The sequence below is a fragment of the Rhopalosiphum maidis genome, chromosome 3 (assembly GCF_003676215.2).
Source record: "Rhopalosiphum maidis isolate BTI-1 chromosome 3, ASM367621v3, whole genome shotgun sequence".
Taxonomy (NCBI): Eukaryota; Metazoa; Arthropoda; class Insecta; order Hemiptera; family Aphididae; genus Rhopalosiphum; species Rhopalosiphum maidis.
Window position 1 is genome coordinate 53,426,868 of NC_040879.1, and position 16,392 is coordinate 53,443,259.

General features: G+C 25.0%; 1 protein-coding gene across 1 annotated transcript; it reads left to right on the forward strand.

Annotated features, from left to right (window-relative positions):
- The first annotated feature begins 463 nt into the window (after positions 1-463).
- On the forward strand, positions 464-16,377 carry LOC113555875 (ionotropic receptor 93a). The gene is made up of 19 exons (XM_026960462.2): positions 464-578; positions 671-823; positions 2,322-2,426; positions 3,793-3,942; positions 4,031-4,145; positions 5,402-5,510; positions 5,584-5,745; positions 8,091-8,258; positions 9,752-9,964; positions 10,191-10,297; positions 10,563-10,629; positions 10,694-10,771; positions 11,153-11,308; positions 12,282-12,444; positions 13,505-13,728; positions 15,108-15,300; positions 15,364-15,442; positions 16,062-16,216; positions 16,283-16,377. The coding sequence occupies exons 1-19, from the start codon at positions 464-466 to the stop codon at positions 16,375-16,377; spliced, it is 2,607 nt and encodes an 868-aa protein (XP_026816263.1).
- Positions 16,378-16,392: the final 15 nt, after the last annotated feature.

The following is a 16,392-nucleotide window of genomic DNA, read 5'->3' on the forward strand; positions in this document are numbered from 1 at the left end:
TACTGTTATAGGCAATAACACATTTAAATTATCCCCTTACTATTATATTTATATTAATGATTTATTTGTTTGGTGAGCTCATTAAAGAGGTTGTCAGTTTATTTATTTACACGACCTAGTTTCTAGAGGTGAACGAAACTACCCTTATGATGGACTAATTTTTTTCAACTAACATTCGTGTGTGGTATACCTTCGCAAAACCTACGAGCTACGTCGCGTGATCGTTAGTAATGTTCATATAATATGATATATAATATTATTACCTGCTTTTGTGTTCAATCATAGTATAAATTATATCGAAAATTAAAATTATAGAAACTATTGAAGTTAAATATGACAAACCGACAGTTACTTGATTTAATATTCGATTATATTTTCGATAGTACCTACCTAATAGTGCCGAAAGCAGTTTTGAATCAGGTTTTTAAAATTAATACTTAGAACGGCAGGCAGATGCCCAGACATGATTATCTTAACTACGGTATATATTATTGTACACAACATTATGTTCATTATGATTTGTAATGGTCTCAACATGTACAACATTGACACTGGTCCAAGGAATAACGACACAGTCGGTAAGTAAAAATAAAATTTTTTTATGTCGTTTAAAATTATATTACTAATTATAATTATTGTTTGTTTATGGGAATTATTTTATTTTATTCAGCTATAATCATAAATCCAAAGTTTACTGGAATTAAAAATAATGAAATTTGGAATACTATTGATGGGCACATTCAAAAATTAAAGCAAGATGTATTTAAACAAGCTGGAGTGTCCGTCGAAGTTTATACAAAAACAAACATCAAACTATCGAAAGGTAAAGCAAAGTAAAATTGTATATTTATATTATTAACAAAACAATTTAATTCATTAAAACTATTATCAACCGGGCCTATAGCTATATCCCAAAGATACATAAAAAATTGTAAACAATTTTATTCACGTCACTATAATATGATATAAATATATAATCTATATACTTAATAGTAGTCAATAGAATGTGAATTACGAAACATGTGATATATTGAAAAATAGATGGTAAAAAACATGATAAATTAATTTCTGATATCAAAAGTATTCTCCTTAAAATTTTTTTAGTATATTTTTAAGTTTAAGAAATTGATTTTTAACAAAATGATCATTTTCCAGGAATAAGTCCCTTATTATGATGATAAAACATTGGAATAAGCACTTTTTGGAAAAAAAACAAATTTATTTTCATCAAAATGCACTATTTCCACAAGTACCTAGTTTTTTCTTTTGTTAAAAATCACTAAAAACTCAAATCAGTTTTTTGATATAATTCAATTCACAAAATATCAAAAAATATTGTACATGTATAAAAACAATTTGAAAATATATTCAAACGTTTTAATTTTTAGAATAAAATATAATAATATAACAAACAAAATAAAATAAAATAACATCCCCTGTTGGTAACTTAGTACTAACCAATACTTAAATAAAATAAAATAAAATAAAAACATATTAAGAACATCACATACAATTTTATGATAAAATAAAGTACAAAATAAAAATAATTAATATAATAATATATCAGTCTTTTTAGTAACTAAATAAAAAAATAAAACAAATGAGATTAGTTTTAGAAACTTTTGTTCACTCATCATCATCATATTTTTGACAATCTACAGTTTTTTGGCAAATTAATCATAACAGTTTAACTTTATTTTTAATAAAAAAAAAAATTTAAATCCTTCCATGATTCGTTGAGTATACGATAATCATCACATACTTTACATTTTTTTGAAATTGTAATTTGTAATGATGAATTGATGATTATAATACACTTAAAATTATTTAATTTAAACTATAAATTTTCGAAAAATATTTATACGTTAGTAAGTTTAAAAATAAACTAAATTAAAAACAATAGCTCGGAAAATATTCGATATCGAGTATCGATAATCAGTTATCAGAAACGCATTCGTCATAAATCGTAATTGATTTAATCGAATAATATATTATGTCATGACATATTAAATTGTTACTAATTTACCATGATGTATATTCGATTATAAACTTCACAACAATTATTGAAATAAGTTCGTAGCTTATATTGTAAAAATATAACAACCACAGCCACGAATTGAAACCATAAAATTAATACTTAACATTTACGATTTGAGATATAAAATTAGAATTTTAAACACCAACATGACGGCTGTAAAAAAAAAGTTATGAGGACCGGGGGGCGTGGGCTGCTGGTGCCTGCTGTACACTGTGCACGAAAGTCGATGTCGAGATGTATTTATGTAAAGAAGAAAACAAGTATAATTTATTTTTAATTTTAGATATGGTTTCGATCTTCATTGTATCATACTGTGAAGATATTTGGGATTTATACTATAAAGCTGAATTCGAAGGAATTCACGGATTACTGTATATTTCAATAACAGGTTATGTATACAATTAATAATTCACATAATTAATTAGTAAACAATTTTAAATATAAAATAATATTTTTTTTTTATTAAACCTTTAGTTAAATATTTAGGCATTCGTGTAATTTACAATTTTTGTGATTTTGTTGAATTCCTTAAAAAAATTGTGACTTAATATTGTCGAAACTTTTGCGGTAAGAAAACATATTATGAGGAATTAAATATTCAAACTTTTTTACGCAAAAGTATAAATTTTATCATACATAAATCGAAAAAAATAAAAATAGTAAAACATTTTAAATAGGCATTTATAAATAACATACAAAGTGACAAAATATTTTGAAAATTACCTATATCATGACATGCAAAAATAATAGTTGAAATAATGAACAAAAAAAAAAAGCAATTGTAAAATAAATAAATTCATTGCTCTTCTTAGAAGTCGAAATTATTGAGTACTAAAATTGAATTATAAGTACCTAAGTCATTGATAAATTCACCGTCAGAAATATTGTTGGATTTTTTTGTCATTTTAATTTATTGTAATTATATGACCATACATTATTTTTAAATTTTAATATTTTTCATACGTACTAATTAATTGCTTTGAAATTGAAATATCAAGAAAAAATGATAAAAGATAGATAATATTCTTATCTTTAAATAATATAATAGCCATAATTATTTTTTACTTTTGTATTAAATCTAACAATACGAAATGGATTTTTATGAACGCAAATTTGCCATACAATAATTTTAATTTGTACCTACTTTTGTAAAACGGAAACTCGTGGGCGGGCGTAATGTCCTTTCAAAATTAAAGACTGAAAACCAACATAAGTGCGTGACATGTTATATACCTAATTAATTTGTTTTAAAGTCCTATAATATATACTCTTTATAATCCTGTAGGTATACGATTAATAAAAAAACTGACAAAAAGTTTTGAATCTTTACATAAAGTCAATCCATTATTAATAGTGTAAGCTTCTATAGATACGTATATCCGATTAACCGATTATATTAATCATTAACTATTAAATTTCCCGTGAACGTACATAATGCATTATAGTCTATAGTGCATTACAATACGCAAATAAGCTTTATTTTATGAGCTTTTAAAATTGTCAAAACATACATTACTAATTATTTATTAAATATAAACTTTATATACTTAAAGTAAACCATACAATATTACAAATTACAATACATTGATAACGGGTTTCCGTGTACTATATGTCTATATATATGACTAATGTTTCATCGTGTTGCTTTAAAATGCTAAATTGATCAAAATGAAACGATATTTCTCAATGGTCATTGACCATTATATACTGTTTGTATATTATGCTTAAAAAATAATAATTTAATAATTTCTTAGATACTGACTGCCCTAGACTACCAACCGATGAAGCAATTACTATTCCTTTGACTACCCATCAGTCGGAACTATCTCAAATGATATTGGATTTAAGAATGTCTAACGCGTTTTCATGGAAATCAGCAATTTTAATGCATGACAATGCTATTGGTAATCTTCTTTAACTATATTAATACAAATAAGAATAACTTACATAACATTTTACATGAATAAAATAATTAATATATTCTTATTTAAGGTGATAGCATTGTACAACATATAGTTACCTCATTGACAAAGCACTATCCAAGTAATATTTTATCACCATCCGTAGCTATATTTGAAATCTTTACTCAAGGATCTGAGTGGAAAAGGTATTAATAATTGAATCTTATTTTAATATTATTTACCAATAAGGCAATAAACTCTACTCAGTACAAAGTATTTTTTGAATTAAAATATTATATTATGACTATCATATTTTCATACTTAACATTAACCGTACTTAGCCTATACCTAATCTATACTAGTGATATATATTTAAAGATATATTAAAATTAAGATCCCATAATGGACACATAATAATTTTATTTATTTAAAATACAAATTTGAATTTCAACATAATAAAATATTATATAATATATATGTCAGATGTGTTAAATTTGATAGTATCTAAGTATAGTAATTTAAAATTGCGATAAATTATAAATATTATCATTCACATGTCTCTCAAAGTACCTAGTGTATTTTAGTATTCTATAAGAATTTATATATTAGGTATTTCAGCCTTCGGGTATATTGTCATGTTAATATGGTTTATTTATTAAAATAATTTTGTTAATTTATTTTATTTTGAAAAATATTTTTTTATAAAAAATGTTAATACATTATACCTATATTATACTTAACAGCAGTTTTAATCTATAAATTAATGGAAGAATTATTTTAATAGAAAATAAAATATATACGGTAATATTATATACCTATTATCTAATAGATATGAGACAATTTGCAATTAACCTTGGTAATTCGGATGATCAGATGATATAAAATCTGATGCAGTTGGTGTTTGGAACATAGTACAAACTGAAAAGTATTGTAATGAATAGTTAAACTTTTAAACATCAAATTCAATGTTAAGCTTAAGAGATAGGTCATGTTAAACAATAATTGTGGTATAGTACCTACTACCTACTAATTTTAACTTTTAACGCCATTGAAACGTTTATTCGGTTATGTTGTTATGTAAAATACCATTAGTGTACGATGGCGACGTACGTGTACCTTTGTAAAAACAATGGTATATAATTCTAAAACAAATAAATCAATTAAAATTAGACAATTCAATATAACAATAATGAATAGTTATTATTTGATATTTGATTATTTGGACAGACAAAATGCCCAATAAAAAGTGAATATAAAAGTCAATGTAGCGCGTACAATTTTTTTAATTAATTACTACACATATATTAGATTAATTACTAAACACATTTTTAAATTTTAAATATACATTGAATTTTTAGGTAAATTGAACTAATTACAATATAATACACTATTCTTTTTGCAATCGATTTATATTTATATACTAACACGTTCACACAAATAATTTTTTTCATACATTTTTAAGGAGGAAATTATTTATGGAAGATCTTGAACATTTCTTGAAAATAAGTGAAATGAATTCAAATTATATTTGCATTGTTAGCATTCATTATGTACCTTTAATTCTAGATGTGGTAAGAATTATTATATTCAAATAATAAAATATTGCATATTTGAAAATAAACAGTGTATATTTAATAATTTTAGGCTAAATCATTGAATTTAATGACTGCTGAAAATAGTTGGCTAATTATTATTCCCGATTTAGATTCGTCTAGAAGTAATATGTCATCATTTACAAGTCTGTTGAATGAAGGAGAAAACATATCTTTTATTTACAACTCTACAAAAACAGATTCTAAATGTATTGTAAGTTCATAATGATGATATTATAATAAATAAAAATCTTTAATAATATAAATATATAATATGGTCGTTAGTTTATCAGTTACTTATTTGTAAAAATACTAGAAGCACGCTCAAAAAACAACATTAAACTACGTTTAAATAGGTCATTAATGAAAAAATTAAAGTTGAATAAAATAATTTTGAAAAATATCAATTTGTATATTTAATGAATTATTTAAAGCTTTATGTAACGTACAATAGTAAATATTATACTAATACTATTATTATAATAAATGATGTACTTATAAAAATCCGAATAGACACATTTTAACTGGGTATAAATCCAATGTTTAAATTTTTTTTAGATTTGAAAATTAATTTAGGTGTTATTTACATTTTACAGTTATTTAGGTACCTAGCTATATTTTGATCTGCTTATAATGTCCATAATTAAATTAGTAGGTGGACTTATAATCAGGGCCGGCTTAAGGTATAGGCGAGCTAGGCACCTGCCTAGAGCGGCACTTAAGCTGGGGCGGCATTTTCAAAATTAACTCATACGTTTTTTTTTTATTTCTATTGGTATTATATAAGAAAAATATTTTAAAAAATTTATCCGTGAAAACCAACTTACCTATAAAATAAAATAATATTGTTTAAAGTTATTACCTTACACTGTGTCTAATGTAAATCAAATCCGAATTGCAGCTAATGTGAACTATTTAACAACGCGTTTGTCGCAACGCATTCCGAAAATAGCAAATATGTCCATTTTAATTACGTCCGATGCGTGTAGCGTACGACAAATTAGACTTGCTAGTTGCTACAAATATTTTCAGTGCTCAATCAATGAAAAAAATTAATTCACTTATTACCCATTTAAGTTTGCTTAGCTACTGCATTCCATTTTTATCCTTTCCCTATATTTAAGGTGCCATTTATTCTATGAAAATAAAACTCTTCGTTTTTAGACTTCTAATATCAACAACTCCATGATGATATAGGGTAATAAAATAAAATATAATACTTAAACAATTATTATGTAGGTATCTAATAATTATGATTAAATAATAGTTATAAATACATATAATATATTTATAACGTTCGTATGACCAAAAATTATTTGTTTTCAAACTAAAATTATCCGGTGAGTACGACCAATGCGATATCTATTCAATTAAGTATATGAATCACGAGACAAACCTATTCATAACCCAAAACAAAGTTTTAAAATTAATATTTTCAACCAGATTTTAGACACTGTTATCCAATCAAACATTAGAAATTTTCACAACTTACTAAACACAGCAAAAATGAAAAATATTTTAAAAAGCAATAAGCATTTAATTATTATGAATTCCTATTTCCTAAAATCCAAATAAGTAATATGACTAATGAATTTACAATCAATTATTATATAACTATACAAATATGACATAAAAATAAAAAATATTTCGGTATATTTACAACACTACTTATTATTTCTTTAAAATAAAAAAATAAAAAAATTTTTTTTAGGTATGGTTACATAAAAAATAGGGGTGAGTGGAGGGGCTAAGTTAAAATGAGAGCACAATTTTTTTTTTTAGAGGCGTCAAAATTTGATTTTGCCTTGGGCACTATTTTTGCTTGAGCCGGCCCTGCTTATAATGAATATTGAAGTTAATAAATGGCATTAAATGTATTATAAAACTTCAATATAAGATCATTTTTTGTAATTTAAAAAAAACGTAATATGGTTATTTTTTAATTTTTTAAACCAAAAGCGTACATACAAATTAATATATTTTAATTATTTGACTATTAGAAGTGTACTTAATAAGTTATAAAAATCAGTTACATAAAACAAGAACTAAGTTAATATACTTATACTGAAAGGTATTAAGCATCATAAAATGTTTTTTTCTACTAATGTATTCTATCATAATAACCGTATTATAATGTCTGTATGTACGTAAAATATACATTGTAAAACATTTATTGCAAAATCTAAAAACAAATATATATATATATATATGTATTTGATACAATGAATTAGTATTTTTCAAATAAGTATCTGAAAAAATATATAATCATTCAGTTTGGGTATCTATACTAGTATTATACTATATCATTATTTACGTATTACATTCCATATTCGATATACATATATATTTGAGACAATTAGTAAAGTGTTCAATTCAATGACAATCCTAAACATTTTTAATACTATCCTTCTACGTCTTTCACACACATTTTGCTAAACAATATGCTATCAATACTTTTTTATATAGATATATTATACATAATTAAGATTTTATTTTTCTATTATATTTAAAAAATATTGAATATTTTACCATAGAATTTTTATTATAATACATTTAAAGGGTGGTATTTTATGTTTGGTGGATGAATTAATGTCTGTATTCATAATGGCCTTCAGTGCATTGATTCAACAAGAAATAGAGTTATCACAACGAGTATCGGAAGAAGAATGGGATGAAATTAGACCATCAAAAACTGATAGGAGACAATCGATGGTGTCGTTCATGAAGGTAACAATATAATTAAGAAAATGTACATAATAATAATTGGTGATTAATATTTAATATTAAATATTATTTATATACAATTTTACAACTTATACATTTTTAACAAACATTTTCAGAATTCATCAAATCGAGTTATTAAACAAATATGATTGAATAGACACGTAGGCCGTTGTACACTTTAAACCTAGACTAATTAAAAATGTGATATATAATCAGAAAAAAAAAATATTTTTCAAAAATTACCTACCTTATTATTTTTAAGAATTTATAATTAAATATTTATCAGTGTTTCCTGTACTTTTTGAACTAAACCGCCATATATATCACCTACAAAACTTTCGATAGATAGCGAACCGCCTCCATTTTAGTGAGATTATTTTTCTTGTATATAAACTAAGATTACTTTTTTTTTTAGATTTTACAATAAATAAAAACAAAACGTTCTATACAATAGCTGTAGTTATTAAGCAATGACAAACAAGACATGATTATTATCGGTCATCACTAGGGCAGAGGACTTGTAGCTCTAAAAAATCACCAAATATGCACTTAAGAGGACGTAGTACCCGCATGTATGTCTCCGTCTTACACACGTGCGATATAGCAAATTTTCGTTCACCATTTTTAATATTGTGCTGTTAGTTTTGATATTAGAATGAACCGACCTTTTATACAATTTAAAGGTAAGATAATTATCCAGGGCCCCACATAGCCTTTTATTGATATTATTATTTTTAAGTAAGTTATGATCTTTTTGAAACTGTATATTTTAAAATGATCATAACTTACTTAAAAATAATAATCTAATCGGCAACTCTCTAGAAGCGTTTCCAGGAAAAACATGCGTCTGAGAAGTCAAAAACCATATTAATATTATGATCAAAATTTAAAATAATTTTAAATTCAACGTTATTTAGGCTCGTTTCACATGGGCGCGTATCATACGCGACGTATCGTACGTGCGCGTTTTCGGTTACATTGGTTAAATACATAGCCACTCCGACGATGCCGCGTTTCCCTTGCCGGTATGAACTCGTCGAAAAAATATTGAAAAAAAAAAAATTTTATTATTCACAAATTAAGGAATTAAAATAATAATTATCCTAGTGCCAATGTAGGCCATTTATAGGTCAACCATTCTCCCCTTGGAAAATAAAACCATTATTATGTTAACATTTCTCATACTCTTTGCGAATAAATATGTTGATACTTTATTGCTAATAGAGAACAATTAATTCAGCTATGTCCAGTAGTATAATTTAAATTATTTTAAAAACAGGGCATTATATTCAAATTTTAATGAAAGTATGTTTATATAGGAATAGAAAATGGTAATTTATTATTTATGAATTTTTACATTTACAACAAAACAATATATATATATTTAATAATATATGAAATAAAATAATACGTTCGGTTTATACTAATATAAAGACCAATGATAAATACAAACTCGAGTGCCTTAAAAACAAAAATTTGTATAATATTGTTCACAGTTACGTTTGAACGAATCCGGTGTATGTGAAACATGCCCAATGTGGCACATTGATTCTGGTGTTACGTGGGGCCAAGAGCATTTTGGTCATGGATGTTATATTATTCCGGTGGGTTATTGGAATACAAAAACTGGTTTAAAGCTAACTGAACCGCTTTTCTTACATTTGGCGAATGGTTTCAGAGGAATATCATTACCTATTGCTACTTTTAATGTAAGTAATAATCAAATTTATAATATTTAATACAATATTTTGAATCTCCAATTTTTCAAATGACTAATAATGGTCCAACAAATACAATTTTCAAATAAAATGTTATACATACTAATTGATTTATTTTAATTATTTAGATAGGTTTATTATATGATGAACTACATTATTTTAGGTAAAAATTGTTAATATATCATTATATTGTTAAAGGCTTGTAATGTTTTTACAGTTTCCACCTTGGCAAATCGTAAATTTTAATAGAAGTGGACACTTAATAGGTTATAGTGGTTTAGTTTTCGATATTGTCGATCAATTGGCAAAAACATTAAATTTTACGTGAGTATAAGTTTTAAATTAGTAGTTTATCTAAAAATTGTAAAATAATGAAATGGAAAAAGTTTAAAAAATTATATTTTAGTAGGTAAGTTGTATGTATTGTGTCTATTTAACGTGGTATACGCAAGTTAGGTAGAAATAAAAAAGGAATTAGAAAATATCGTTTATAATTTACATATAAAGTGTTTCAAAAACATCGAGTTTTAGAGGATATTATAAATATTTCTTAACAAGTAGATTTTTAATAACAATTAATATTTTGTAGTTATAATGTCATTGTCATATCTAACTCGGACCAAATGAATATTACGAGAACTTTATTTACGCAAAATGTAAGTCAATTATACCTAATTTAATTATTTTTAATATCTAATCATAGAATGATATATGTTATAGAATATTTTGGGTGACTATGATGCTGTGGTTTCAAAACCAATATGGGATAAAATGATAGACCTTATTCGATCCGAAAGAGTGAGTTACAAATAAAAATCGACTTTCAAACACATTATTAAATCGATTTAAAAATTGTTTGTAGTTTCGCATTTGTCGTAAAGTTATTCTTTTTGGTTGTTACTAAGTATTATTTATTTTTAATTTAAATGTATTGCATTATTATTCATTATTATATATATATACAAGTACAAAATTGATTCCTTCATAGAATTAAAGTACGTATAATAAGTCTATACAAAGCTAGTAGGTAGCTACAGCTGAAAACAAATGTAATGATATAATTTTTATTTGCTTATCTAATAATATATCATACATGTATCACCTGCCTATATTATACATATACTAATTACTAATATGTAGTGTATAATGATTAATTTACTGCTTATTTTCAAAAATCAGGTGTTTATTGCAGCAGCAGCAGTTGCTGTAAAAGAATCAAACCAGGTATTTTTTAACTATACAACGCACATAAGTCTAGAGCCACATCACATTTTAGTGGCTAGACCAAAGGAATTAAGCCGAGCTTTGTTGTTTACTGCTCCGTTTACGTTATTGGTAACGTTAATGCTAAAATATAACTATTTGCCTAGGTTATAGAAATATTTTTATAATTGATAATAATAATTAATAGTACATCTAAAATATTATCATAATATGAGTTCCACGAGAACACTATAGGGCGTATAGGCAGTAGCGTATATTTAGAAAAATATTTGTGGATTACCTACCCATAGGCTTTATATTAATTAATTAGGTGGTATTATGATACTTATAGACCTTATAGTATAAGGTATATGATTATATGTACTAAAACTTTTCGACCGATTTACCACACCGAGTTGCAAAAAAGGACGTCTATAAAATGCTGATTACTATATTATTACAATATTTTTTATGGTTAATTTATCTGTGTCAATTATTACATTTATGACGTTTCATAACGTTGAAACGGTTTTAAATTAATGGAGAATGGTATTTTACTGGTTAATGGTTGTTGGTTAATTAAATATGTACTTAACTCAAACTTTCAGTGAGAAAATGAATAGAGGTATCTGAGCACTAAAAATCGTTTCAACTATGTTATTCTTTACTCTGTGTTTTAACGTCACGTCGTCCAGCTATAATATTATTACAAATAATAGTGTTTTTAATAGAGTTTATTTTTGGAAATTATATAAAGTTTACAGTTTTTACTAAAAAAAAAATGTTCCTCCGCCCTAAGACAAATTCTTAATGACGCCATTGGTCGGTACCTAGTAATTATATAGGCTATACCTTTAATAAACCCTTGTTAAGACATTTTAAGCATAGATTTTTATGATTTGATTAAATTTATGAATAAAACCTATTCTATACCTTACTGATAATATCTCAAAATTATAAAAAAAAAAACAATAACACATCACAGAATTATTAATAAAATTATGACTATTATCCGAATTAAGTATCTTCCATAGATATTTGCTATGACTATAATTAAACGTGTTTTAAATTAAAAACCTATTCATTTTTTTTTTTAATTTTTCAGACTTGGTTGTGCATAGCTGTTGTGGTTGGTTTAATGGGGCCTATATTGAATGTATTTCATATCCTTAGTCCATACTATGAATATCACAGTATAACAAGAAAAGGAGGTCTTAACTCGCCATTAAATTGTTTTTGGTATGTTTACGGCGCACTGTTACAACAAGGTAAATCTAATAAAAATTTTTAATTTGGTACCTAACGCCATATATCGGTAGGTTTTAAAAGTCGATTATAATCTAATTTAGCCCATAGCCGTTAATAATTGAAATCAGGATTTCTCAATAGTTTAAGTTATTTATTTTTGTATATCGGACAAATTAAATAATATTGTATCTGTACATAATATTTCCTATGATGGATATAATATTCGGTATCTAATTAATTCAGCGATTATAAAGCATTGCTAAAAAAAAAGGTTCTAAATAATAATTAGTTTACAGAAAATTTAATATTATATTTTATCAATTATCATATAATATTAATACCTCTACTTCATATAGAATCTTTAAATTATGGTAGGTACTAGGTATTAATACATTGGCACAACTAGGTCTAAAATATTAGAGGGACTGCAGTCCCACATATAAACATTTAATTTAATTTATTTATTCTCATGATTTCCAAAAAAACTAGGATAATTGTCTGGATTATTTTCATTTTCAATAGTAACAATTGTACGAGTACAACTGGATACTTTTTTTAGTATACTAAAATTTTTATTATTTAATCATTTTTTTTTGTCCATTTTTAATAACCAAAATAAAATTCAAATATTGGATGGAGACCGCCGCAATGCCGTTGATCACATAATATTCATTAGATAAAAGTATTATTATTAAATTTCATATTGCAAAATAATTTTTAATATTTATAAAATTATCTTTCGAATAATTCTTTACATCATATTGCATAGGACGTATTTCACTATTTTATGCTTAAATTATTATTAAATCTTGAATAATTGAAAAAAATTGGGGAAAGCTAAAATATATTTTAAGGGGGCTAAGCCTTCCCTAGTTGCACCAATGTATTAATGTATAATGAGGTACCTACTACAATGTTTTAGTATTGATTTATTTGAAATTTGTAAAAATACGATCCTAATAAAACACGCCAAAAAGTAAACCATTATAATATAATTTATTTTTGAAAATCACATACCTATTTAATCTTCAATATAATTTATCATTGTATCTTATAAAATATTGATTATCTACCAACTAGGAGGAGCTCATTTACCTGATGCGGATAGTGGTCGATTGGTAGTTGGCACCTGGTGGCTATTCGTTTTGGTCATCGTCACCACTTATAGTGGAAACTTAGTGGCATATTTGACGTTTCCTCAAATGGATACAATGGTATCTAATGTGGCCGATTTGATGGCTCGTAAACCTCAAGGATATTCTTGGGGAATACCGAAAACATCAAATTTACATTCATTACTCACCGTAAGCAATTTTTTCAAAATATTATATTATTGCCGTTATTGGTAACTAAAATACATACCTACATATTTAAATACGTATTATATAATTTAATAGGTATAATTAATTCTAGAAGATAGGATAGATTGGATTAATGTACTGTAGGTTAATATTTTAAATTTTCAATTAAAAATATATTTAAGAGACTTAAAAATATAGCAACATTTAATAATTAATATAATAATTGTGTACATCACATTTTAAAATACCTATCAATGAATATATACCAAAAAACTTTATAGAACTAACTGTTTAATACACTACACTTACATTCTTTTTTTAATTTTCATTATTAATACAAATCACAATTACAGGCATGAATAATAATATTTTGTGAATACCTATCTTGATTTAATATATTTTTATATACCATAATGAACATCATTAGCTTTTTCCATACTCATCTTAAGTGAATTATTGCCTAGCTCAGTGGTTTTCAATCTTTTTGGGTCCATTGCTCCTTTTGATTTTGATATAAAATATACGGCTCCCATATGAACATTTAAAATAATTAAATTTACATTATTTAATCTAACTTTATTTAATGATGAAATAAACACGTAATTATTAATAATAGGAAACATTTTTAAAGAATCATAATAATTTTAATATTTAGTGGGATGGCTGCATTTGTTTTGTTGCATAACATTATCAAATAATGACGTACATATTTAAATCGCGATTCCATTTCCTAATTTCCAGATCGTCCTAAGAAAAATAATTTTGGAATTAAACAATAAATTGTGATAAGTGTTCTTTGAATAATAATTTGACAGATTCTATCAAGTTTTTATTATTTAAATTTTTTGTTTCTACTACAAACATGGCTCCCTTAATAATAACCGACGACGCCCCTGGAAGCCGCGACGCACAGGTTGAAAACCACTGGCCTAGCTAATTTCAACAATGGTAAATCTTTACACAGCCATTTAACATAATTATTAATAACCGTTGTGTTTTAATATTATAGTGCCATTAGTATAACAAATTCTTTTTTCGGGAATATCTTGATTAAGCAATTTGTTAATGTACTCGTATATCATAAATTAATATATTATAAATAATAATCATCTGAAGTAGTACTGTATTGTTTGTTCATTATTAAAGTTATACTCTATTTTTACTCACTGTATACATTGCTAGTTATGCACAAAATCTCTTATACACACAATAGTATAGTTTTAGAGTAGTAAATTATGGTTACCTAATTTTAAATATGCTCTTAAAATTTAAAAAATACCAAGAATATGTTGTTTGTTATCTAAATTGTCATGAATATATTGAATAATGTTGACAGTTTTATACAAATATACAATGCATTTAATGATTTATTCTATGAATAGTTATTACCAGATGATACGATGGTTAAAGAATTAATTAAAAATGCAGAACATCATGAGGGCTTTGAGGGGTTATCACAGCCGGTAATAGAAAGGGTAAGATCTGGTAAACATGCATTCATTCACCGTCGAACCAACTTGATGTACATTATGAAGAATGATTTTCTTAAAACTAATAGATGTGACTTTGCTATAGGTAAACTAATCAATATTTTACTTAAGGTAAAAAAATACCATAACCTTTAAGAGTGATTTACAGGAAATGAAGATTTTGCAGAAGAAAAATTGGCAATGATGTTAGCAAAAGAAAGCCCCTATCTTAGCAGAATAAACAGAGAGTAAATATCAGTCAATAATTAAGTTAAAAATACATTGTAAAAATATTATACGTGGATTAAGGTTGAAATAAGTTTTGAATGTTTTTTAAGGTAAAGAATAAAATCTACTTATTTAAGATTTAATCAAACATAATACATAATGGTCATAAAACGTAAAAAAAAAAAATACAAATGTGTATTTGCATCATTACTAATATAAATAATAATATAAATATTCACATACTTCACTTGATAGTAAATATTGTGTTGCTTAGTGTTTATATATATCCTATATTATGCATATAAATAATCATTACATAGTTTATTTTCTGTCAAGAACTAATTAATTTAAGTTTAAGCAAATTGAAAAATATATACATATACATTAAAAAAAAAAAAATAACATGAGCTTATTTATGTTTATACACACGTTTTTCAGTTACAATATGTGTTTCAAGTATACTTTAAAAAAATAAAAAAATGTTTAGTAAAAAAAAAAAGATATTCAAATACTTAACCCGTTTATTTATTAGTTATTAGTTCTATTAGAGTACATTTTTGAATCTCATTTTCTAAGTGATTAGTTTAAATATGAACGTATGATTTGTGAGTAAAAATTAAACCTTTAATGTTATCACAGAATTGAAAAAATGCATAAGGTTGGTCTCATAAACAAATGGTTGGTAGACACTTTACCCAAAAAAGACCAATGTTGGACTAACATACAATTGGAAGTAACAAATCATAAAGTAAACTTAGATGATATGCAAGGATCGTTTATTGTTCTGTTATTGGGTAAGTCTACTTACATAAACACAAATGATTTATTTATTACTTTTTTCTTTATTGATTTTTTTTAAGGTGTATTATCATCATTGGTGTCATTTGTATTTGAATATTTATTAGACAAATACATAAATCGACGTCAAATAGTAATAACTCCATTCATAAACTGATACCAAACAACTGTA

What these genes read in the sequence shown, in the direction of transcription:
- LOC113555875 (XM_026960462.2), top strand. Translation starts at nt 464, where the DNA reads ATGATTATCTTAACTACGGTATATATTATTGTACACAACATTATGTTC. An exon ending in TACCTTTAATTCTAGATGTG is followed by an intron (nt 5,511 to 5,583) that starts GTAAGAATTATT and finishes TAATAATTTTAG; the next exon opens with GCTAAATCATTGAATTTAAT. An exon ending in GTTTATTGTTCTGTTATTGG is followed by an intron (nt 16,217 to 16,282) that starts GTAAGTCTACTT and finishes ATTTTTTTTAAG; the next exon opens with GTGTATTATCATCATTGGTG.